This window comes from Elgaria multicarinata, chromosome 23 (genome assembly GCF_023053635.1).
Source record: "Elgaria multicarinata webbii isolate HBS135686 ecotype San Diego chromosome 23, rElgMul1.1.pri, whole genome shotgun sequence".
Taxonomy (NCBI): domain Eukaryota; kingdom Metazoa; phylum Chordata; class Lepidosauria; order Squamata; family Anguidae; genus Elgaria; species Elgaria multicarinata.
The window spans coordinates 7214865-7240000 of NC_086193.1; the positions used below are offsets into that span (position 1 = coordinate 7214865).

The window sequence follows — 25136 nt, forward strand, 5'->3', positions numbered from 1 at the left end:
GATTCTATGATTCTAAGGATGCAGACAAGCTGGAGCATGTTCAGAGGAGGGCAACCAGAATGATCAGGGGTCTGGCAACCAAGTCCTATGAAGAGAGACTGAAAGAACTGGGCATATTTAGTCTTGAGAAGAGAAGGCTGTGGGGAGACATGATAGCACTCTTCAAGAACTTGAAAGGTTGTCCCACAGAGGAGGGCCAGGATCTCTTCTCGATCATCCCAGTGTGCAGGACACGGAATAACGGGCTCAAGTTACAGGAAGCCAGATTCCGCTGGACATCAGAAAAAAGTCCTGTTGCGACAATGGAACCAGTGACCTAGGGAGGTTGTGGGTTCTCCCACATGAGAGGCATTCAGGAGGCAGCTGGACAACCCTCTGTCAGGGATGCTTTAAGGTGGATTCCTGCAATGAGCAGGGGGTTGGACTAGGGTGACCATATGAAAAGGAGGACAGGGCTCCTGTATCTTTAACAGTTGCATAGAAAAGGGAATTTCAGCAGGTTTCATTTGTATATATGGAAAACCTGGTGAAATTCGCTCTTCATCACAACAGTTAATGGTGCAGGAGCTATTCTAGAGTGACCAGATTTAAAAGAGGGCAGGGCACCTACAGCTTTAACTGTGGTAATAAAGAGGAAATTTCACAAGGTTCTCCATATATACAAATGACTCCTGCTGAGATTCCCTTTTCAATACAACTGTTAAAGATACAGGAGCCCTGTCCTCCTTTTCATATGGTCACCCTAGGTTGGACTTGATGGCCTTATAGGCCCTTTCAACTCTACTATTCTATGATCCTATGAGGAGCTCTACCACTGGCCTTTCCCCAAATTAAATTCTGCTCCCCATCAAGTAGAGCTGTTGAGCTGTTTGTCAGTAGGAAGTAAGCTTTTTGCGAAGGGGGGGGACCTCTCACGTCTGCCTGTTTATTCTTCCACAGAGCGAATTCCTCTCCCTGATGGCGAAACCAGGCCCTGTGCTGCCACCCGCCAGACACAGCAAAGCGTGTCTGAACATGACATCATGTCTCGGTTTAGGGAGACGGATTCTTTATTCTAGCTCGATGGACTTCCAAAAGAGCCCTCAATCCAGACAGCTACTGTTTGCGCCAGGACTCTGAGCTGGATCTTGGCAGGGGACTGAAGGACAAAACAAGTGGGCGAGTGATTAAGCTGAACTCAGGTGTAACTGGTGATGCTCCCTGAGAGAACCGTGTCAAAAGACTCACACTGATAAACTGTGTCAGCAGAAACTTTCCATTAGAGCAAGCTGCCCCGACCTGGTGCCTTCCCATCATGAATGGACTGCAACTCAGAACTGGATTACTGCGATGTGCTTTGCGTGGGGCAGCCCTTGGAAGCTGCACTTGGGTAGGGTGGCCATATGTAAAGGTGGACCGGGCTCCTGTAGCTTTAACAGTTGTGTAGAAAAGGGAATTTCGGCAGGTGTCATTTGTATGTATGCATGCAGCACCTGGTGAAATCCCCTCTTCATTGTAACAGTTAAAGCTGCAGGAGCCCTTCCCTCTTTTGTATCTGGTCAAGAGGGCAGGGCTCCTGCAGCTTTAACTGGTCGTTATAAGAACTACCATTAAACTTTAAGGATTGGTGCCTGAGATTGCGTCTTCCTCTTCTCCCTCCATCTTTTTTTGCTCTTTCGTGTCCTGTCTTTAACGGCGTCTTTATATTAAGAGGAAATCGTGTTGCTTACCCGGGGCGTTAGTGCTTCCTGGTTTTTGACATGGTTGTTATGGGCTGCGTTACACGGATGGAGAGGGGAGGCCACTTGGTTTGAATTTAATACCTCCCCTCTAAGATAGGCACGCAATGCAAAGATTTGGCTAGACGGCCCAAGACGTTTTGCTGCTTGAAGGAGAGCAGAAAATGGTACACTTTACACACGCGCACACGCGTGTGTGTGTATCCAAGGCTGGTCAAGCTATTTTGTCACCGGAGACAAACAAACAAACACAAGTGCTTCTCCCCATCTCTGGAAGTGAAAATACAACAACAAACCAAAAAAGGAAAATTTTGCTGGCTTTTGCAACACCAAACACCAGCTAAGGTGTCCGCCTCACTGCCCAATGGGAGGGCCGGCTCAGTAAGAGTAACCCATAGCTAGGGTACAGAGAAGAAGCTGATTGGAGACTGCAGCAGAGGGATTCATTCAGGGTGAGGAGGGTGTGACATAACACACCTATGGGAACCAGGGAGAACAACCTAGGGAGGTTGTGGGCTCTCCCACACTAGAGGCCTTCAAGAGGCAGCTGGACAAGCATCTGTCAGGGATGCTTTAGGGTGGATTCCTGCATTGAGCAGGGGGTTGGACTCGATGGCCTTATAGGCCCCTTCCAACTCTACTGTTCTATGATTCTATGATCAGGAAAAACTTCCTGTCTGTTAGAATGGTACGACAATGGAACCAGTGACCTAGGGAGGTTGTGGGCTCTCCCACACTAGAGGCCTTCAAGAGGCAGCTGGACAACCCTCTGTCAGGGATGCTTTAGGGTGGATTCCTGCATTGAGCAGGGGGTTGGACTCGATGGCCTTGTAGGCCCCTTCCAACTCTGCTATTCTATGATTCCATGATTCTATGAAATGGATCAAGGCAGGTGTACCAGAAGGGATGTCCAGACTGATGAGAGGGATCCGGATCTGCTTGAGGGTTGCCAGGATCGTGCTGTAAGGCTCGGGCAGCTCACCCGGCGTGGCCTCCACGCCAAGCACGGCATCAACCACCAGGTTGTAGGCATCGCTGATTAGCTGAACCTGCCACGGAAGAAAGGAGAAGGGAACACTTGGTTGCAATGCAGCTACAGAGGCTTCCACGGATAAACCACTATTTTGAGAAGGGTAGTTTTGATTTTTCAATCCAGACAAGGCTGAGATGCTATTAGTGGGTGGTTCTGCTGACCGGATGGGGTTGCCCTCCCCATGAAGGAGCAGGTTCGTAGCTTGGGAGTCCTCCTAGAACCAGCTCTGTCATTTGAGGCTCAGGTGGCCTCGGTGGCACGGAGTGCCTTTTACCAGCTTTGGTTGGTAGCCTAGCTACGCCCCTATCTGGACAGGGATAACCTGGCTTCAGTTGTCCAGGCTCTGGTAACCTCCAGGTTAGATTACTGCAATGCCCTCTACGTGGGGCTGCCTTTGAAGACGGTTCGGAAGCTGCAGCTTGGGCAAAATGCAGCGGCCAGATTGATAACTGGGACCAGAAGGTTCAAGCATATAAGACCCACTCTGGCCTGCTTGCATTGGCTGCCTGTATGTTTCCAAACCCGATTCAAGGTGCTGGTTCTATCCTATAAAGCCCTACACGGCTTGGGACCACAACACCTGAAGGAACGCCTTTTCCGACAATAACTTACCTGAACGCTATGTTCAACATCGAAGGTCCTCCTCCGGGTGCCTACTCCGAGGGAAGCTCGGAGGGTGGCAACAAGAGAAAGGGCCTTCTCTGTGGTGGCCCCCAGACTGTGGAATGATCTCCCTGACGAGGCCTGCCTGGCACCGACATTGTCATCTTTTCGGCACCAGGTCGAGCCTTTTCTCTTCTCCCAGGCATTTAGCAATATCTAATAAGCCTGGGTCCGTTTTTTCAGCTCATCGTTTCTAAAGTTGTTACAGTGGTTTCAAATGTATGTGTATATCGTATGTTTTTTTTAAAAAAAAATCTGTATATTGTTTTAAATATTTGATCTTATGTGAACTGCCCAGAGAGCTTCGGCTATGAGGCGGTATATAAATGCAATAAATATTAACAACAACAACAACAACAACAACAACAATAATAATAAAAAGAAGATCAGGAGTTCGTCAGGATTCCTTTCGTGCTGAGTTTGGGAGAACATGCACACACACATAAAACACAGCACAAGGAGAACTTCAGTGCGAATAGAACAACCGTTTGCTTTCTTCTTGGAATTGTTTTATTATGCCCACGTGAACGTGGTCGACATGGCAGGAAAAGAGGATGCAACCCTAAAATTTCAAAATAAAATTCATCACCAGCAATAGGGCGACCAACTGTCAGGATTTCCCCGGATTTGTCCTGGTTTTTGTTCTTTCCATGGTGTCAGGGGGGATTTTCTATCATTTTCAATAATGTCCTGGAATGACACACCTTCCTCTTTAAGGCTGCCATTAGCATGGCAGGAGGGAATGACATGCTTTCTTGAGGCACATCATTCATAGAATCATAAAACCATAGAATAGAAGGGGCCTACAAGGCCATCGAGTCCAACCCCCTGCTCAATGCAGGAATCCACCGTAAAGCATCCCTGACAGATGGTTGTCCAGCTGCCTCTTGAAGGCCTCTATGGTGGGAGAGCCCACAACCTCCCTAGGTCACTGGTTCCATTGTCATACTGCTCTAACAGTTAGGAAGTTTTTCCTGATGTCCAGCCGGAATCTGGCTTCCTGTCACTTGAGCCCATTATTCCGTGTCGAGGAAATCAAGCTGGTTCTTTTACTATGCCCCTAGGTATAGGAAAATGGCCTATAATCCTTAGCTATATAAACCATAAAGTTCATGGCTTCCTGTTCTTTCAAAACATATTTTTAATGCTGCAATTGCTTTTAGAATTGTTGATGCTGAAACTGTGTGACAAGACAAGCGGTATCCACCCCGGCAGTCAGAGGGTGGAGGATGTCTGCAAGGCAAGATAACCGAGAAAGTAACAGATGGAAATGTTTTTCCTGTGGCAATGTAGTATCTTCTAGTCGGAGAAGCATTCAAACTCTGTACATGCCTAAATTCTTGGGTTCTCATTGGTTGTTGTGTTTCAGAGCTGTATTATGATTGGTGGGAAAGTTCTGCCATTGTATCTAAGGGGAACTGACCCTATAAATATGTTAACCTTTCCTGGATTTGTGGGGCAGTTCTTCAGACTGCCGCCCTGCAGCGCTGCTTGTAATAAATCTTATAAGGAGAGAGAATTTGTGTCTTGAGAGTCTGTGACCACCACTCAGCGAACCACAAGAACCCGTGGTTTCGGGTTCTACCACACAGCCCTATCGCACTGTTGGCTCATATTCAGCTTGCGATCTACAACAATTCCAAGATCCTTCTCGTTTGTGGTATTGCTGAGCCAAGTATCCCCCATCTTGTAACTGTGCCTTTGGTTTCTATTTCCTAAATGTAGAACTTGGCATTTATCCCTATTAAATGTCATTCTGTTGTTTTCAACGCAGATGCCCCCAAGAAAGGAGGGTCTGTGACATAGCGCGGGGACGGCAATATACGGGGACCGAAGGGCGGTTTTGTCCTGCATGGAGAAAAAATACTGCACTTTACCCGCCCTAGAAAAACACAGAAAATGGAGGGGGAAAGGCGCGATGACAGCAGGAGAGGGACGATGATATCTGAGGGTCATGGGACAAAACGGTAAACAAGGCAGGACGAAAGTGCGATAAAATGCTTGTGTAATGGAGCTCTATAATGGTCTGCTCCTGGTGGTTCCACATAGATTCATCCTCCGATTGGAGTCCACCAGGGGAAGAGCCTTCAGCGTGGTGGCCCCCCTCCTATGGAACTCCCTGCCTCTGGAGGCCAGGCAGGCGCCAACTTTGTACTCCTTTCAGCGCCTCCTGAAAACATCATTATTCCAGGAAGCCTTTCCTTAATGTCCTGCTATGAGTCACTGTATTTTAAGTGTGTTATTCTGTTTTTATTTTCATTTTATCTTGTACACCGCTCCGAAATTTTCAATGGGAACGGTATATAAATATTGTAAATAAATAAATAAATAAAATACAAGGAAAGAACTGAATGAACTCAAACCTGAAACATGCTACATTTCCTGAATTTATTTAAGACATTCTCCCAGTTAAACCAGAATTGAGGAGGCAGTGAATGCAGGGCAGAATGAAGTCTGAAGCGAAAAAGGAACAAAAAGTGGAGGAATTCCCTCATTCCCAATCTCAGAAATTTCATTTCATTTCAATTATTGCATTTATATATTGCCCCACAACTGAAGCTCTCAGGGCAGTTTGCAAAAAATCACTTTAAGAGCATCATCAGACCGGGGGTCGCTTTTCCTACCCTCGCTATGGCCTCCTGCTGCCGTCCCACAATGACAACAATCTCTTTACACGGGGAGAGAAAGAGGAAATAGCAATGACCACGTGGACCATTCAGGGGGCGTTTTTATGGTGCTTCTTCTCCTGCACACAGCAGGAAGTGGCGGCAAGTTTCGCTTTAAAAAAATAAGTCGGACTTTTCGGGTCTTTTTTTGCCACGGAAAAACGAGTGAAAGGAGCAGGAGGTGGACGTCATTGTAAAAAACCGTGAGTGGGCAGTAACTAGCGTGTGATAAAACGCGCATCTGATGACACTCTAAAACAGTGGTTCCCAATTAGCTAAGTACTGAGGACCCCTTGTTTTTCAAATGCCAAGCCATGGACCCCCTACTTTTGAAAAAAAAAATCTCTATGGTAGTTATCTGTGCGAAGCAATTTTTTGGAGAAAATAAGGGGTAGCCCCTAATAAGCAAAGGATTTTAGGTATACTAAAAAAACAGACAATAAAATTTGTGATATTTGTGATAGTACCATGCAAAAATGACAATGATTTAGTTACGAATAGAAAGACGAATTTAATTTTACTAACGTCTAGTTTACAATCGAACAAATTGTGACTTGTCTAGCAGCTACTAAACCGAAATGTGATGGGAGAAATCATGCCTCTTTTTGTCCCGAACAATCCCTTCCATATCCGGTTCAATATTTCCTACTTTTAATCTCAAATCTGGATCAACATTGAGCCGATTTCTAGGCTTGTTCTTCATATAACAAAAGGTCGAAAATGTTTGTTCACAAAGATATGTGGAACAAAAGGGAACTAGATGTTTCAAAGCTAACTTCTTATAACCAGGAAAAACCGTCACCCAGAATTGGTCCGGTCTATATTCTTTGAAAAATGATTTCAAGAAACCATCACAAGTCACGTCAACAAGTGCATCTCGCTCTTCCGCAGAGAGAGTTGTTAGTTGTCCATCACCACATTCAAAAGGATTCCTTCTCCAGGAGTTTTCAGGATTAGGTGCAGGGAAGGAATCTCTGAAGCTAGTCGCTAAATCACCCAGGTGCCCAGTGATGTTATATTTTACTTCTGGTAGGAATTCGTCGTCAGTGGACTCCAGAAATGAATGGTGAATATGTGAATGGTGCCATGGACCCCCTGGGTGGGTTACGTGGACCCCCTGGGGTCCATGGACCACTAATTGGGAACCACTGCTCTAAATCAATTTCATTTGCCCACCGTGATGTCATCACTGAGTGAAATCTGATTGGCCCTCATTGCATTCATTATCTGATCCCTGATTGCCTGAAAGTATTGTGTGAAAGAAAACAAAACCTTAGCAAAAGGGTGGGGGGGCGCAGGAAGGGTAGCTGTCAGTCAGGGGAACAGCAGCTGTAATAAGCATGAAAGTTTGCAAAGACATTCAGCAGCAGGGATCGTCTTGCCAATATTTTGGGTTGGCAAGAAAGCAAATGTTTGACGTAGCCCTGTTTTATTTTTGTCGTGATCTATGCTTTCAGTTGCAACATCTGGTTTAATTTGATCCCTAAATTTGTACTCTCCAGAAGGATCCTTTCATTTTTAATAACGTTTGACTCAGGTGGGTGGCTTCATCCCAGACATGGAGATTTAGCAAAATTACAAAGCTGAAGCCTTTAAAAAAGAAAAAGAAAAAGAATAAAAGGACCCCCCCTCTCTCTATGCAAGCATGAAGCCTCTGCCAGCAGCCAGTCAGCCAATCAGATCTAATGTTTTTTTGTAAACCACAGACATTCTTGTACTGAACCAGAAACGAAAAACTTTCCTTGTACTTTGTTTCCAGGAAGTCAGGACCAAATTGTTTTAAAAAAACAGGCTCTTAATTAGGAGATGTCTACCAGGGCACTCTTAATTTAATTTTAGATGATTTGAAAGAGAAGTGAATTGGCTGATTTTGCCTCCTGTGAAATTTAAATAGGGTGACCATATTTTGGAAACCAAAAAGGAGGACAACATGGTCGCCATGATAAAATTATTTTTAAAAAATAATTTTAAAACCTCAAACTTTTTTTAAAAAATCCTAAAACTCAATGGTTGGACAGATCTGTTTCAAACTTGGCATAGCTAAAGTCCTTGTTAAGAGCAATCATGGTGCCAAGTTTCATCTCTTTATCTTTAAAAATAACATTTTAAAAATAATAATTTTAAAACCTCAATTTTTAAAAAATTGCTAAAAAATCAATGGATGAACGGATCTGTTTCAAATTTGGTATGACTAAAGCCCTTCCTAAGAGCTACCATTGTGCCAAGTTTCATGTCTTTATCTTAAAAAATGACGGAGTTATAAGCATTTTTGTTAATTCCCATTAGAGCTGCTCTTTGGGGGGGGGAAATCCGGATTTTCCCCCCCCCTCCCGGATTTATCATCAAAAACTCGGACAAATTTGTTGTGGCTAAAGGTCTACCTAAATCCTTTCATGGTGCAAAGTTTCATCTCTTTATCTTTAAAAATGACAATTTAAAAAATAATTATTTTAAAACCTCAATTTTTAAAACATTCCTAAAAAATCAATGGATGAACGGATCTGTTTCAAATTTGGTATGACTAAAGCCCTTCCTAAGAGCTACCATTGTGCCAAGTTTCATGTCTTTATCTTAAAAAATGACGGAGTTATAAGCATTTTTGTTAATTCCCATTAGAGCTGCTCTTTTGGGGGAGGGAAATCCGGATTTCCCCCCCTCCCGGATTTATCATCAAAAACCCGGACAAATCCGGGCATGTGGTCACCCTATCATTATTTCTCAATTTGCATGTAGAGATATAAATCTGTGCATGCAAATGTTATGCTAATTTGTGTCCTTTGGGCCTGGACTCCAAATCTTTTAAGTGCCTAGTAAAATCCCTGTTTTTAAAGATAAAATAGATGTTAGTTTGGGGGCAAAAAGCGTTGCTGAAAAGGGTGGAACATTTGCACAAAAGTACAAAGAAACTACTAGGGGAATTTGGCCCAATCCTCTCTTTTTTTCAAATGTAATAGAATTCTGGTCCCTAAATAAACATAATTTTGCAAATTTTTGGAAAATAATATGAGGATCATGAAAAACAATATAACACAAAATAATTCATTATCACATATGAATATACATATTCCTACGTATATAAAATAATAAACAAAAATAAGCTATTGGAAATTCAAGCAAGTCATCAATATACCAGATGCATTTCAACTTTAATGTCTTCTTCAGTCGCATAAATATTATAAATGGAGAGATGCTTAGCTACTCCAGAATATAATAAGACAATTCAGGTTTAAGTGATTAAATTATCTATTTAGATTCTGGAGTAATTATCTGGGGAAACTATAAATATTTCCAAGCATAGTGAACTACTGATGATTTGATTTTTCATTGCCTATATCAAAAGTCTTCTTCTTCTTCTTCTTCTTCTTCTTCTTATTATTATTATTATTATTATTATTGACTGCATTTTTATACCGCCCAATAGTCGCTATATTTATGTTGTTAAATAATCAGTTGAAGACACTCGTATTTTAGTTTTATGTATTTTTAAATATATAAACCAGGATGATCAGGGGTCTGGAAACAAAGCCCTATAAAGAAAGATTGAAAGAACTGGGCCTGTTTAGCCTGGAGAAGAGAAGATTGAGGGGAGCCATGATAGCACTCTTCAAATACTTAAAAGGTTGTCACACAGAGGAGGGCCAGGATCTCTTCTCGATCCTCCCAGAGTGCAGGACACGGAATAATGGGCTCAAGTGGCAGGAAGCCAGATTCCGGCTGGACATCAGGAAAAACTTCCTGACTGTTAGAGCAGCACGACAATGGAACCAGTGACCTAGGGAGGTCGTGGGCTCTCCCACACTAGAGGCCTTCAAGAGGCAGCTGGACAACCACCTGTCAGGGATGCTTTAACGTGGATTCCTGAAATGAGCAGGGGGTTGGACTCGATGGCCTTATAAGCCCCTTCCAACGCTACTATTCTATGGTTCTATGATATATTAATTTAAACTATTTTTATACCAAACTTTAAAGGCAAAAGCTTTTCAAGGCAGTGAAGAAGAAGGTAGCCAGGCAACCACCCCACTCACCCACCCAATGATACAATGTTCTTGCCTCGCTATTAAACAACCGGTGTGCCTGCTCACCTTCACAGAACTGAATGGACAATTCAGAAACAGAACCCAACACTCAACAACTCAGCTTGTGGGTCCTCACTGGACATCAGGTCCAAAGGGCAGCCAAAGAAACACAAGACAAAATACCTTAGGTGTTCTGGAACCCACTGTATTCTGTTTAATTGTGTGGGTGTGGGTGGGTCTTCGTACACGCTTTTAACTAAAAAACAACAACAATCCTATAAAACATATAACATATAACAAGAAGAAGGAAGAGGAGGAGGAGAAGGAGCCGGGGGCTGAAAGGGGGTGGCCCCGGCAAAGTCCCCAAGCAGCTGGACAAACTAGGATGAGTCAGGAGGTTCTTCCTGACCAGTGACAGACTATCAGTAATTTTTTTGGGGGGGATCCTTGTATATTAGGGGGGTCTGCCCATAGGAAAACTCACTGTCATGTCTAACCCTACTGCCCCTGTTTTGGGAGAAGATGTTTCAAGTAATCAATCAGAATCAGATTCAGAACTAGAAGACACAGCGTCAGACACCAGCCAGCCTGTACCAGTGGGGGAGGAAGCTCTCATGGGCGATTCCCCAGCTGGGAGTCAGCCCTCTCCAGAGCTGATCTCCTCAAGGCCAAATCCTACACAGTGGGAAGTGAGCTTTCTTCCAGAGGTGAGCGTCCCGACAAGCTAGCTGATGCTAGGGTCCGCCAGAAGCTCAAACGCACAGGGCGGAAGGAAGGTGTGAGAAAGTCGGTTCGATTACACCAGAACCTGCCTCCGCACCAGGCGCTCTGAAGTTACGGACGTTTTGAGAAATGGCTTCCTATTCTTCTTGAGCGGACAGTTGTCTTGCTTAGTTTGCGTAGTTTTGCCTCGGGGGACATTTCCAAGAAGTTAGACTCTCTTCAGGTAGAAGAGACATTTGTTGCTTAATAAAAGCTTTGTGGATTAGTTAGCAAGCCTCGTCATCTGCCTCCCATCAAAAGAAAGAGTTTTCTGAAAAACACGACACTCATCGCCCTTACACAATAGTTGGTTAATTTTACTCCTATAGATTCTAAAATTTAACCCTGTGAATGTTATGTAATTTTAGGACTATAACCGGTTCTCTTAGCAAAGATATTCAAGTACTTTTGCTCACCTCTGTTGGCAAATAGGAAAGAAAAGGGATGTCCATCTTTTCGCATTGTGTGGTGAAATCCTGGTAAAGGGGATTAGAAGATCTCTTGGGATAAAATATTGTTGGCTCATATTCCTGGAACGGAAAACATAAAGTGAACTCAGAAAGAGGGGGAAAGATAAACGTTACCTGACTAGATTTACTTTTAAGAGTTCGGGTTAGATCGCCAGCTTCCACCACAACAAGAGCTGAAGCAAATTCTGCACGCGTTAACTCCCCAAAACATCTTAGACATTTTGCTTAAACTGGATTTCAAGGGGAGCGAATGCAGAACAAAGCAGAGGTATAATAGGAGAGGGGGGGAAATATATGGTTCCTCGAGAACTTTCTTCCATCCATATTTTTAAGCGAATTGACCTAATTTGCACTTCTCAGACAAATAGTCGGATTGGAATGCAGCAATCCTTCAGAGAGCACACGTCTCCGAATTTTGCAATGCAGTTCTTGGCTCAAAACCATGCACAGATATGCATATTTTATGGCAGAAATGTGAACGATTCAAGTGCAATTTTATTATTATTTTTATTTTAAAAATCACAGAAAATGGAATGGGATGGATTTATGGTTCAACACAAGTGAAACCGACACCAAATGGAAATCAACAAGACAGGAGCAGTTTGTAAAGTGAGATCCGTTTAGCGGGGAAAGAGACTTCAAGGGGTTTTATACACCAGAGAGATGTTGCATTCGGAGTTTGCCAAGCTAGTAATCCCTACGCCTGCCATTCTGTGTGCCTCTCCGAAGCCTAGGCAGGCATTGCCTCCGAATCAGAATTCCGCTTCTCCTCACTTCGTCGTGCAGTCCTTTTGCAATTTGAAAAGCTGTGAAAAAGCCACGACTACATTCTACAGCACCGTTAGTCTTAACAAGGGGGTTCATCAGATGAGCGTTTTATCACACTCACGATTTTTTGCACATCCTTTAGATGGTTCCATCTGCCTCCTGCCAGGGCCGGCACTACCATTAGGCCAATGAGGCAGCCACCTAGGGCACAGACCTCAGAGGGGCACAGTACTGACCTTTAAAGGTCACCGTTTTATACAAATTAGCTGTTTTCAGAAAAAACGTAATAAGTGCAAGTTTTGTGCTTTTTTTTTTTTTTTTTACAAAACATCTGTTCTTAAAAATCGAAGTTGGCATTTATTTGGGGGGGGGTGCAAGAAGCTCGCCTCGCCTAGGGCACTCTCTTGCCTTTTTTTCCATCACAAAATGTACACCTTTTAATCCTTTTTTTGGGGGGGGGAGGGGAATGGATTGTGCTGCCACTTCCTGCTGTGTGCAGGAAAAGTGGTGCAATAAAAACAGTCCCTGAATGGGCCGCATGGTCTTTATTTACTTTCTCTTCCTTTTCTGGGAAAAAAGAGGAAGTATTGTGGGACAGGAGCAGGGGGGCGGAAAAGCGACGGTAGGGAGCTGTGATGACCCCTCCCATCGTCTGATGACACTCAACGACACAGAGAACTCTTTTTCCTCCAGAGCATCTGTGAAATTGAATTGGGTAGGCTGTGCACCGCCTCGGATCCGAACCCCGAATCTGAAGCGGATCAGGGTGGTTCAGACCCTTCCGAACTGGATCCATGGCGCTTCGGGCGGAGGCGGAGCGGGGGGTCCGTGCACACCCCTACTTTCCGCTACATAACCTCTACGTAGGTTGTGCCTTCCGGCAGGCCTACCCAGATGAATTTTAAACCTAAGAATTTTAAGATGCAGTGACTGTTATTTTAATATTGTATTGGTTTTATATACTCTTTTAACTAATTTTATGTATTCTATTTTATTTACTGTTGTTTCCCGCCTCGATCCAGAGGGAGAGGCGGGTAATAAATAAATAGATGATGAAGATGTTGATGATGTGTGCTATGGTATAGCGGAATAACGCAGTTACATTAGTGTCCAGTGGGGACTTGCACTTTGATTTATAATGCCAAAAAATACCGGATTTTCCCCACTCAAAAGTGCTCTTAAAAAAACAGGCGCAAAACTGGATGTTCACAAAACCATTTAAAGCGCTCGTAAACGGCCACGAGTGAGGAATATTAAGCGCGCCATAAAAATCTTGGAAAGCTCCAGGTGCTTCTAGGAAGGAAAACATAATTTCCTTTTCCAGGAACATCGTACAGGGGGGTGGGGAAACCCCAACATAAATTTCAGTGCAATTTAACCCCCCCCCCAAAAGAGAGACACACACCCACTTCAGCCCCAGGAAAAAAACCTCCAAATTACCTCAGAAAGTTACCTCATACACACATCCCCAACAAAAAAGAGACACCCTCCACTTCAGCCCCAGGAAAAAACCCTCCAAATTACCTCAGAAAGTTACCTCATACACACATCCCCCCAAAAAGAGACACCCCCACTTAAACGCAAGGAAAAAAAACCCTCCAAATTACCTCAGAAAGTTACCTCATACACACATCCCCCCCAAAAAAGAGACACCCCCCACTTCAACCCCAGGAAATAAACCTCCAAATTACCTCAGAAAGTTACCTCATACACACATCCCCCCCAAAAAAGAGACACCCCCCCACTTCAAACCCAGGGGGAAAAAACCCTCCAAATTACCTCAGAAAGTTACCTCATACACACATCCCCCCCAAAAAGAGACATCCCCCACTTCAACCCCAGGAAATAAACCTCCAAATTACCTCAGAAAGTTACCTCATACACACATCCCCCCCCAAAAAGAGACACCCCCCCACTTCAACCCCAGGAAAAAAACCCTCCAAATTACCTCAGAAAGTTACCTCATACACACCTCCCCACTTCAACCCCAGGGAAAAAACCCTCCAAATTACCTCAGAAAACACCCACCCACACAGCTCAGTTTCCCACTTCTCTTTGCTTAAGAATTAAAAAAAAAAAAAGAACAAAGGAAAAGGGATGCCTTTGCTGCACAGCTGATGAGCAGGGCTAATGCACAACTCTCCTCCCTCTCCCCCAACAGCAGCTGCAAGCACATCTGGGCCTGGGGTTCTGCCCTCTAGGCCCCTGTCTATACGGAGGCGCTTTGACCCTGGGAGGTGCCTTGCACCCGCATTTGCCTTCCTTCCCAGCATCTGCATGGGAAGGAAAGGCAAGTGTGAATTTTCCTGCCCTGGCCTCTGAAAAGTTTTTTTAAAAAAGAAATAGGGTGCGGAGGAAAGGAACGGGGCAATCCCTCCCCCTTTTTAAAATTTAAACAACCCCATCTGCGGAGTTCTGCATATTCAGATTGGGGATTGCCCGGCCCTCCCAAATTTATATTTGTTTCTGCAGAGCTCCACAGATTTAGAGCATAAAATAAAAGCGGGGTGGGGGGGGGAGAAACGGCACTGCTCCTCTCCTCTCCCCCCCCCCACGTTTGTATGGGTTTTTTTTTTGTTTTTTGTTTTGTTTTTTGCTTTTTTACAGCAGCAGAGTCGTGTCCACTGCCAAAAAAGTCGAAGTAAATGCCCAACTTTTTTGGAGCAGATTTTCCATGGTTTGCCGCTGGATGGCTTCGCATTTGCTGCTGTGGCTGTCATGGGTGGATTCCTGCATTGAGCAGGGGGTTGGACTCGATGGCCTTGTAGGCCCCTTCCAACTCTGCTATTCTATGATTCTATGTCTAACCCTACTGCCTGTTTTGGGAGAAGATGTTTCATGTCATCAATCAGAATCAGATTCAGAACTAGAAGACGCAGTGTCAGACACCAGCCAGCCTGTACCAGTGGGGGTGGAAGCTCTCACGGGCGATTCCCCAGCTGGAAGTCAGCCCTCTCCAGAGCTTATCTCCTCAAGGCCAAATCCTACACACTCAGTGGGAAGTGAGCTTTCTTCCGGAGGAGAGCGCTGTTGTGTACTGTAGCTGCTCCAGCTTTCTCTGGGAGATGAATGAGGCAAAGTGCTAGGCAAATTACAAAGCATTATTGTAAGCAATAAACACTTCTGTAACACAAACTAGACACCTTCTGTGAAACTCCCCCTTAGGCAAGAACTATGCAAACTAAGTAAAACAATTGTCAGTTCAAAGAAATGGCTTTTCAAATGTTCATAACTTCAAGGTGGTTGATGCATTGACGATTTCTCATGCAATCTGTCCGACTGTCTCTTTGCCTCTAATCTCGCTGAACGTTTTAGTTTCTGGCGATTCCTAGCATCAAGTAAGGTTTCTGAATGCTCACCCCCGGAAGTTAACTCCTTGTCCCCTGAAGGCATAGAATTTGGCCTTGAAGAGATAGACTCTGGAGGGGGCAGATTTTCGGCTGAATCCTCTCCCGTGTGAACCTCCTTCTGAGTCTGAATCTGTTTCTGATTGATTACTTGTGTCACCTACTCCCATAACAGGAGGAGTAAGGCTATATATGACAAGAGCCCCGACAAGCTAGCTGATACTAAGGTCCGCTGGAAGCTAAAACACACGGAGCAGAAGGAAGGTGTGAGAAAGTCAGTTCGATTACGCCAGAACCTGCCTCCGCACCAGGCACTCTGAAGTTAAGGACATTTGGGAAGTGGCTTCCTATTCTTCTTGGGCGGACAATTGTCTTGCCTAGTTTGCATAGTTTTGCCTAGGGGGACGTTTCGAAGAAGTTAGACTCTCTTCAGGTAGAAGAGACGTTTGTTGCTTAATAAAAACTTTGTGGGTTACTTAGCAGGCCTCGTCATTTGCCTCCCATTGAAAGCAGGAGTGTTCTGAGAAACACGACAGTGTCATCTGTCCAAAAATTCTAAAGTGCGCATTTGCGACGGTGTATGGACAACCCATTCCCTCAGAAGGCCCTCACCTAGCAGTCCAGCTTCTGCTTAAACATCTCCAGTGGAAAGCCCATCACAGGCAGCACAGCTGAGCTGCAGGAGTTTTGAGTAATCCCAAAGGAGACCTGTTAAAGATTAACTCGTGAAGGGGTACCTACAAACACACGCAGGTGCCGGGCACATGCCAGGCCAATTGCTCCATTCTGTTCACAACCGCAGACCACCAACAACGTCGGCTGTTTCTTCGGCAAAGACTTTCGAGGGAAAACCTAGAACAAGAGGGCCACAAAATGAGGATGCAGGAAACAAACGTGGCACAGGCACCAAATGGACAGTAAAACACAGGGCAAGAAGAACACATAGGGCTTGTCCATATGGCTTCTAAACCCCAACGTAAATGTGCAGATTTGCGTTTCAGGACACATGACGCAGCCGCGCATTCGCTGCAGCACCGGGTTTTTGACGTGATAATGCGCATCTTCGTAGTGATGATTTACCGCGACTTTTGGATCAACGTCCGAGTATGTGTCCTTAGGGGAGTTAAATTGCATTTTGACATGTGGGCGTAACTTTGAGGGCAGGACAAAGTGATTGGCCGATTTCCCTCCTTCTCTCCTATCGTGTCCTCCTCTGGCTGCCTCGTTCCTTCCTTCCTTTTTCATGTTGATGGAGCTTTAAAACTAAAACAAAGAGGGGGGAAGGGCAGCGAGAGGGAGGAGACGTGTTCAGTCTGCCACTCGCATCCTCATCTGCTCCCTCGTTCCTTTTGTCACTCAGTTTTCGTCCTATAAGGGGAACAGGCAGATACAGCTTTTGAAATTAAAGCAAAGAGGGGGGAACAGGCAGCGCGAGAGAGGAGACGTGTTCAGTTTCCCGCTCAGATCCTCGTCTGCTGCCTCGTTCCTTTCGTCACTCAGTTTTCATCCTATAAGGGGAACAGGCAGATACAGCTTTTGAAATTAAAGCAAAGAGGGGGGAACAGGCAGCGCGAGAGAGGAGACGTGTTCAGTTCCCTGCTCACATCCTCGTCTGCTGCCTCGTTCCTTTCGTCACTCAGTTTTCGTCCTATAAGGGGAACAGGCAGATACAGCTTTTAAAATTAAAGCAAAGAGGGGGGAACAGGCAGCGCGAGAGAGGAGACGTGTTCAGTTTCCCGCTCAGATCTTCATCTGCTCCCTCGTTCCTTTCGTCACTCAGTTTTCATCCTATAAGGGGAACAGGCAGATACAGCTTTTGAAATTAAAGCAAAGAGGGGGGAACAGGCAGCGCGAGAGAGGAGACGTGTTCAGTTCCCTGCTCACATCCTCGTCTGCTGCCTCGTTCCTTTCGTCACTCAGTTTTCATCCTATAAGGGGAACAGGCAGATACAGCTTTTGAAATTAAAGTTCCTTTCCTCACTTAGTTTTCCTCTTCTATGAATCTGCAAAGCCCCGCATATAAAATTTATAGCTTTGCTCATCTCTACTCTGTAGCATCATATGTGCGAATGTGCGTATATGCGCATATGAACATTAGTGACTGCACTACAAAAAAAATTTCAGGAGGTAAATCCCTGTTGCTGCTGCAGTGTGACACACTTTGTGTAGATTCGAATCTACGAAAATTCAGGTTTATATTCAACGAGGAGCAATCCCGTTGTCGTATAGACGGGGGCATAGTTGCATCATTAAACGACGGAGAATAGGGACTCAACTTGTGCTGGATGGAGTTACATTCCTGCGGGAGACTCAGACTCCTAGGTTCGGTGTATATCTAGACAAAATTATACAAAACCTCTCACCACTCCAGTGCAAAATACGTGGTATATTAAACAAAAATAACTGATTCTGAACTTAGCAAAAAATATTGGATGGGCCTAAAAGTAGGCAATGCATTGTATTTTTCTTGGTGGGAGGGGTGGGGTAGGGAGTCCCTGTTTCTCCCTCATACTGGGCATTGCCAGACTTTGAAAACTGCCCGGCATTTCCTCCGCAGAGAAGTCATGATCTTATAAGATGCTGAGCCAAGTCTGCAATCAATTAAAAAAACCAGATGGAGTAAATAAAGGCTATCCAAAGCATCCAATTCCATCCTGCCAAAGGGAGGGATGACAAATGAAATACATTCTGGTCAATGTCAAGAGGAACTGCCCACGGAGCAGCAAGTGCCTGGTTATAAAACCACAGATCACCTAGATGTGCCGTTGCCGCTGGTTAAGAAAGTACAATATCGAATTCTAATCTCATAGATCAAACTTATAGAATCATAGAATAGCAGAGTTGGAAGGGGCCTATAAGGCCATCGAGTCCAACCCCCTTCTCAATGCAGGAATCCACCCTAAAGCATCCCTGACAGATGGCTGTCCAGCTGCCTCTTGAAGGCCTCTAGTGTGGGAGAGGCCACAACCTCACTAGGTCCATTGTTGTACTGCTCTAACAGTCAGGAAGTCTTCTGACTTCCCCAACCTGGATCCCTCCAGATGGTTTAGGCTACAACTCCTGTCAGCTACACCCAGCAGAGCCAAGGGTCAGGGATCTGTCGGGGATGCTTTAGGGTAGATTCCTGCATTGAGCAGGGGGTTGGACTCGATGGCCTTGTAGGCCCCTTCCAACTCTGCTATTCTATGATTCTATGATTCTATGATGGGAACTCTAGTCCAACAACATTTTGAGAGCACCAGGTCAGGGAAGGGTGCCATTGATTTTGGCAGGCAGGTGCCGTTGTGCCTGCCCCACTGGAAAGCGGCACCTTGTTTAGGTTGAAAAAAGGGGAAGGGCAGGTTCCCCCCATGCTGTTCTTTTTATAAATCCAGGATTTATAAAATAACATGTTTAGCCTGGAGAAGAGAAGACGGAGGAGAGACGTGAGAGCACTCTTCAAAGACTTAAAAGGTTGTCACACAGAGGAGGGCCAGGATCACTTCTCGATCCTCCCAGAGTGCAGGACACGGAATCATGGGCTCAAGTTAAAGGAAGCCCGACTCCGGCTGGACATCAGGGAAACTTTCTGACTGTTAGAGCAGCATGACAATGGAACCAGTGACCTAGGGAGGTTGTGGGCTCTCCCACACTAGAGGCCTTCAAGAGGCAGCTGGATAACCATCTGTCAGGGATGCTTTAGGGTGGATTCCTGCATTGAGCAGGGGGTTGGACTTGATGACCTTATAGGCCCCTTCCAACTCTAGTCTTCTATGATTCTATGATTTCACTCTTGCACAATTCCAGTCCAATTTAGAAGAAATGTTAAAGCTAGTTCTAGAAGGAAGGGTGCATCATCTTCCACAGTTTTCGGTTAATTTGTGTCTTCCTTCTCAGTCCTCGTTACCTTCTGCCTGGACAAAACACTGCAAGATTTACAACTGCATCCAAGATTCCTTTTGTGCTGGGTTTTACTGGTGTGTCCAAGCACACCGGAGCAGTGGTAAAAACACCACATAGAAAGCATCTTGATTCAATTGTATATATGGAACCTGTTCGAAATCGCATTTTTATATGCATATTTGCAGGTGAGTTGAAAAACAAGAAAGAAGAGTGAAAGATGCGGGAGGACTGTGGAAACCCAGGAAAACATCCGTGTTCAGGGGAAAGAGGGTGTGACCATATACAGGATTTGTTATTTAACTTTATTGTATATATAGCCTATGGCCTTTACATAGGGTGACCCTATGAAAAGGAGGACAGGGCTCCTGTACCTTTAACAGTTGTATTGAAAAGGGAATTTCAGCATATGGAGAACCTGGTGAAATTCCCTCTTCATCACCACAGTTAAAGCTGCCCTCTTTTAAATCTGGTCACTCTAGTATAGCTCCTGCAGCTTTAACTGTTGTGATGAAGAGGGAATTTCACCAGGTGCGACATGCATACAAAGGACACCTGCTGAAATTCCCTTTTCTATGCAACTGTTAAAGATACAGGAGCCCGGTCCTCCTTTTCATACGGTCACCCTACTTTACAATACATTGAAACGTTAAAAGGGGAAAGACCTTTCTCAATGCAAACTTTTTGAATGAAAACTATTACAAAATTCAGCAACACAGTTAAAAACATGGCAACTTGGGGAACCGCAGAGGGACAGACTAGGATACAACGAGAGCTGGGGTTGGGCCCAGGCTGAGGTTCTGAACCCTCTATGTCACAGCGTGTGGAAATCCCAACAGTGTTTGAAGGGTTTTGCCATCCTTTCAATTTCCCAACATGCCCTGGCTTAGAGTTGCTGTAGCACATAGTGGAGAATTGTAAAGGTGGCCACGCACAGCAGCCCAACACTGCTTGGATAAGCCCACCAGGGTCCACGGACAGAGGGCCACCAGGGGACACTGTGCCCCTCAAAGAGAGCTTCGGCTATTGGGCGGTATAGAAATGTAATAAATAAATAAATAAATAAATAAATAAATTCTGGAACCCACCTAGGTCCCACATAGACCTACGGTCCGATTGGAGTCCACTAGGGGAAGAGCCTTCAGTGTGGTGGCCCCCCTCCTATGGAATTCCCTGCCTCTGGAGGTCAGGTGGGCACCAACTTTGTATTCCTTCAGGCGTCTCCTGAAAATGTTGTTGTTCCAGGAAGCCTTCCTTTAATGATCAGCCGTGATTTTATTGGACTTTTGTCTCTTTTAAAAATGTATTTCTAATTGTGTTTTTATTCTTTTATTCGGCTTGCCCACTGCTCCAAATTTTTTGAATGGGGAGCAGTATATAAATATTGTAAATAAATAAATAAAAATAAACCAGCACCGATAACGTGGTTCTTTAGGTCACACTCAGCGACCCTGTTCAGACAACACGCTAAGCCACGGTGATTAAACATTATGGCTTAGCATGTCATATGAACCGTGACTTAGCGTGTCTAGGAACCATTCCTAACCATGGTGGCTACATAACCATGGTTTAAACTATTTGCTACAAAGTGGTTAGTGGCCTAACCATGGCTTAGCACGTTGTCTGAACAGGCCCAGTATCTCCACCAGGGAAGCCCCCAGTAGCCTCTCCCAGTACAGTGAACTCACCTTGGTTACTGCCATGGCAGACGCATGACCCCAGATCTCAATCAGCTGCTGATATCCAAACCTGAACTCTTCCAGGAGTTCTTTTTCAATGGCCACTGCCTCCTCTCTGCTGCAATGGAAGTTAGGGGAGGGAGTGACATGGTTAAATAAAATCCTCTAGGAAATTCTGTTTGCGTCAAAGTGCAGCACTGCAACCGGACAATTTCAGTGGAGGATGGTGTATGGCCTGGTGGTTTGCAAAACCATGGCTGCTTGCAAAGGCTTCTGGGTGAATGGCTGCTTCTGCTTGTAAGCTAGCAAAACTGTTATTTTTGCTTCTGTACCAGTCATTGTTATGGAAACAAAGCCCTGTGAAGAGAGACTGAAAGAACTGGGCATGTTTAGCCTGGAGAAGAGAAGATTGAGGGGAGACATGATGGCACTCTTCAAATACTTAAAAGGTTGTCACACAGAGGAGGGCCAGGATCTCTTCTCAATCCTCCCAAAGTGCAGGACACGGAATAACGGGCTCAAGTTAAAGGAAGCCAGATTCCAGCTGGACATCAGGAAAAACTTCCTGACTGTTAGAGCGGTATGACAATGGAACCAATGACCTAGGGAGGTTGTGGCCACTCCCACACTAGAGGCCTTCAAGAGGCAGCTGGACAGCCATCTGTCAGGGATGCTTTAAGGTGGATTCCTGCATTGAGCAGGGGGTTGGACTCGATGGTCGCCCCTTCCAACTCTACTATTCTATGATTCTGTGATAAATAAATAAATAAATAAGTAAGTAAAATAAATACGTTACAGCGCTTATTGCCAGGAACGAAGATGATCAGGGGTCTGGAAACAAAGCCCTATGAAGAGAGACTGAAAGAACTGGGCAGGTTTAGCCTGGAGAAGAGAAGATTGAGGGGAGACATGATAGCACCCTTCAAATATTTGAAAGGTCAAACAGAGGAGGGCCAGGATCTCTTCTCGATCCTCCCAGAGTGCAGGACATGGAATAACGGGCTCAAGTTAAAGGAAGCCAGATTCCAGCTGGACATCAGGAAAAACTTCCTGACTGTTAGAGTCACATTTGCCTTTTTTGCAGCTGCATTATACTGCAAGAGTCATATTCAGCTCCTGATCGACTGCAATCACTTGTAGTCCAGTACTGGTTAGCCTGTGTGGTGTAGTGGCTAGAGTGTCAGACTGGGAGTCGGGAGATCCGGGTTCTAGTCCCCACTCGGCCATGGAAACCCACTGGGTGACTTTGGGCCAATCACAGACTCTCAGCCCAACCTACCTCACAGGGTTGTTGTTGTGAGGATAACATGGAGAGGTGGAGGATTATATACGTCGCCTTGGGTTCCTTGCAGGAAAAAAGGCGGATATGAATGCAATAATAAAATAAATAAATAATTGACAACGGTTCTCCTAGGTCTTAGCCAACTACGTGACAATAATTCCAAATGTAATATTGTGTAAGAGGACAAACCTATGGTGAATGTACACCTATAATTTAAATAAATCTCCATTTGCAAACTGCCTCCTTGTTCTCCAACGTTCTGAACTACGGATTCTTATTTTTAAAGTGTGAAGCATTTATTTATTTTTAATTATTTATTTATTTATTTATTTTTTATTAATTACATTTCTATACCGCCCAATAGCCAGAGCTCTCTGGGCGGTTCACAAAAAATAAAAACATTCAAAGTATAAAACAACAGTATAAAACCACAATATAAAAGCTCAACCAGATAAAAACAGCAGCAATGCAAAATTACAAATTTAAAACACCAAGTTAAAATTTATTTGTAGACTGTTAAAATGCTTGGAGAATAAAAAGGTCTTCAGTTGGCGACGGAAGGAATACAGTGTAGGGGCCAAGAGAACCTCTCTGGGGAGTTCATTCCACAGCTGGGGTGCCACTTCAGAGAAGGCCCTGCTCCTGGTAGCCCCCTGCCTCACTTCCTTTGGCAGGGGCTCGCGGAGAAGGACCCCTGAGGATGACCTTAGGGTCCAGTCAGGTACATATGGGAGGAGACATTCCTTCAGATAGCCTGGCCCCAAGCCGTTTAGGGCTTTAAATGTTAATACCAGCCCTTTGAATCGGGCCCGGACCTGGACTGGCAGCCAGTGAAGCTGGAAAAGGCCTGGCGTGATGTGGTCTCGTCGGCCAGTCCCTGAATCTGGCACAGCTGAAATGCAACCTCTTCGTTCCAAATGCAGCGACAATCAGCGTGCAGATGCCTACCACCATCACCACGAAACATGACTAAAAATCACATATATGACGGATTTGTGCAAAAAATTGATTTCGGCTCCCACATGCTGCATGATCTGACAAACATGTGTGTTAGATTGGTGTATCTGGAGACCTTTAGTGTATCGGAACAATTTGGCAATCCTCGTTGTAAAAAAATGCAGCAGTGTTCATACTCCAACGCTTGTCTGACCTCAATGTCTCAAGGGCCTCCCCCTAACACCCACCTGTAGCGCCGGCCCTTTGAGGACAGCTTGTCTCCATCCTTTAGAAAAATAAAACTGTTTGGCTGAATAAAAATGTGGGATTCATTATGTGGGTTAAAGTTGGGTCAGCTAGCTCCTGAACAAAAAGCAACGTAGCCCCCCACCCTCCGGTGCTCCACCACTATCTCTGCCGCTCCGTTGCTGTACAGGCGAGGAAGCAGACAGGAATTTGTATGATACAGAAAATGTAGACAATGCCTTGGTTGTTTTATTCCTGGCACGGAGCGCCAAATGCCCTGGCACGAGATTGCAAGGACTGGGGCAGCAGGGAGAGGAGAGAATGAACAGTAATTGTTCACATATGTCAATGCGTTGGATCCAAACGGGTGGGGAAACCAACTCATATTTCTGGCATTTGTGAATTTTCTGTTGTTGCTGATTGCCAAGAGAGGAAGGTGTATGACCCAGGTAGGTGACCCAGAGAAGCTGAGGTGTGTGTGTGTGTGTGTGTGTGTGTGTGTGTGTGTGTGTGTGTGTAGAACAGGCCTTCGAAGATGTGACAGAGGTGGACTAAGGAGCTCAGAGCTGGGAGGTGGGGAGGGCATATATATATATATATATATATATATATATATATATATATATATATATACATACATACACACACACACACACACACACACACACACACACATGCTAATGCTGATTGATTGATCGATTTAAAACATTTGTATCCCACCTTATATCACTAGGATCTCAGGGCGGTGTACAGGTAAAACCAAACCACATAAAGCAATAAATATACACAGCTAAACACAAATTCAACCATGAATCATGGAATCATGGAATCATAGAATAGTAGAGTTGGAAGGGGCCTACAAGGCCATCGAGTCCAACCCCCTGCCCAATGCAGGAATCCACCCTAAAGCATCCCTGACAGATGGTGGTCCAGCTGCCTCTTGAAGGCCTCTAGTGTGGGAGAGCCCACAACCTCCCTAGGTCACTGGTTCCATTGTCGTACTGCTCTAACAGTCAGGAAGTTTTTCCGGATGTCCAGCTGGAATCGGGCTTCCTTTAACTTGAGCCCATTATTCCATGTCCTGCACTCTGAGAGGATCAAGAAGAGATCCTGGCCCTCCTCTGTGTGACAACCTTTTAAGTCTTTGAAGAGTGCTATCATGTCTCCCCTCCATCTTCTCTTCTCCAGGCTAAACATGCCCCGTTCTTTCAGTCTCTCTTCATAGGGCTTTGTTTCCAGACCTCTGATCATCCTGGTTGCCCTCCTCTGAACACGCTCCATCTTGTCTGCATCCTTCTTGAATTGTGGAGCCCAGAACTGGACGCAATACTCTAGATGAGGCCTAACCAGGGCCGAATAGAGAGGAACCAGGACCTCACATGATTTGGAAGCTATACTTCTATTAATGCAGACCAAAATAGCATTGGCCTTTCTTGCAGCCATATCACACTCTCGGCTCATATTCAGCTTGTGATCTACAACAATTCCAAGATCCTTCTCGTTTGTAGTATTGCTGAGCCAAGTATCCCCCATCTTGTAACTGTGCCTTTGGTTTCTACTTGGCATTTATCCCTATTAAATTTCATTCTGTTGTTTTCAGCCCAAGTTGAAACCAGTATATAGTTTAAAAGCAGTAAAAACAATTAAAACAGTTCAAACAATGTGCAAGCT

General features: G+C 44.9%; 1 protein-coding gene across 2 annotated transcripts in view; it reads right to left on the reverse strand.

The window, feature by feature from the left end:
- The window catches only part of YJEFN3 (YjeF N-terminal domain containing 3), a 39484-nt gene that overhangs the window by 5120 nt on the left and 9228 nt on the right, over positions 1 to 25136 (reverse strand). The window contains exons 2-5 of one of the 2 annotated variants that reach the window (XM_063147001.1): positions 21011 to 21116; positions 16185 to 16295; positions 11275 to 11388; positions 2617 to 2767 (exon numbers count right to left, since the gene is read on the reverse strand). In XM_063147001.1, coding sequence (XP_063003071.1) covers positions 2617 to 2767; positions 11275 to 11388; positions 16185 to 16295; positions 21011 to 21116 — 482 coding nt within the window. Of the gene's footprint in view, positions 1 to 2616; positions 2768 to 11274; positions 11389 to 16184; positions 16296 to 21010; positions 21120 to 25136 lie in introns of both variants that reach the window. The other variant, XM_063147000.1, reaches the window with a different exon arrangement.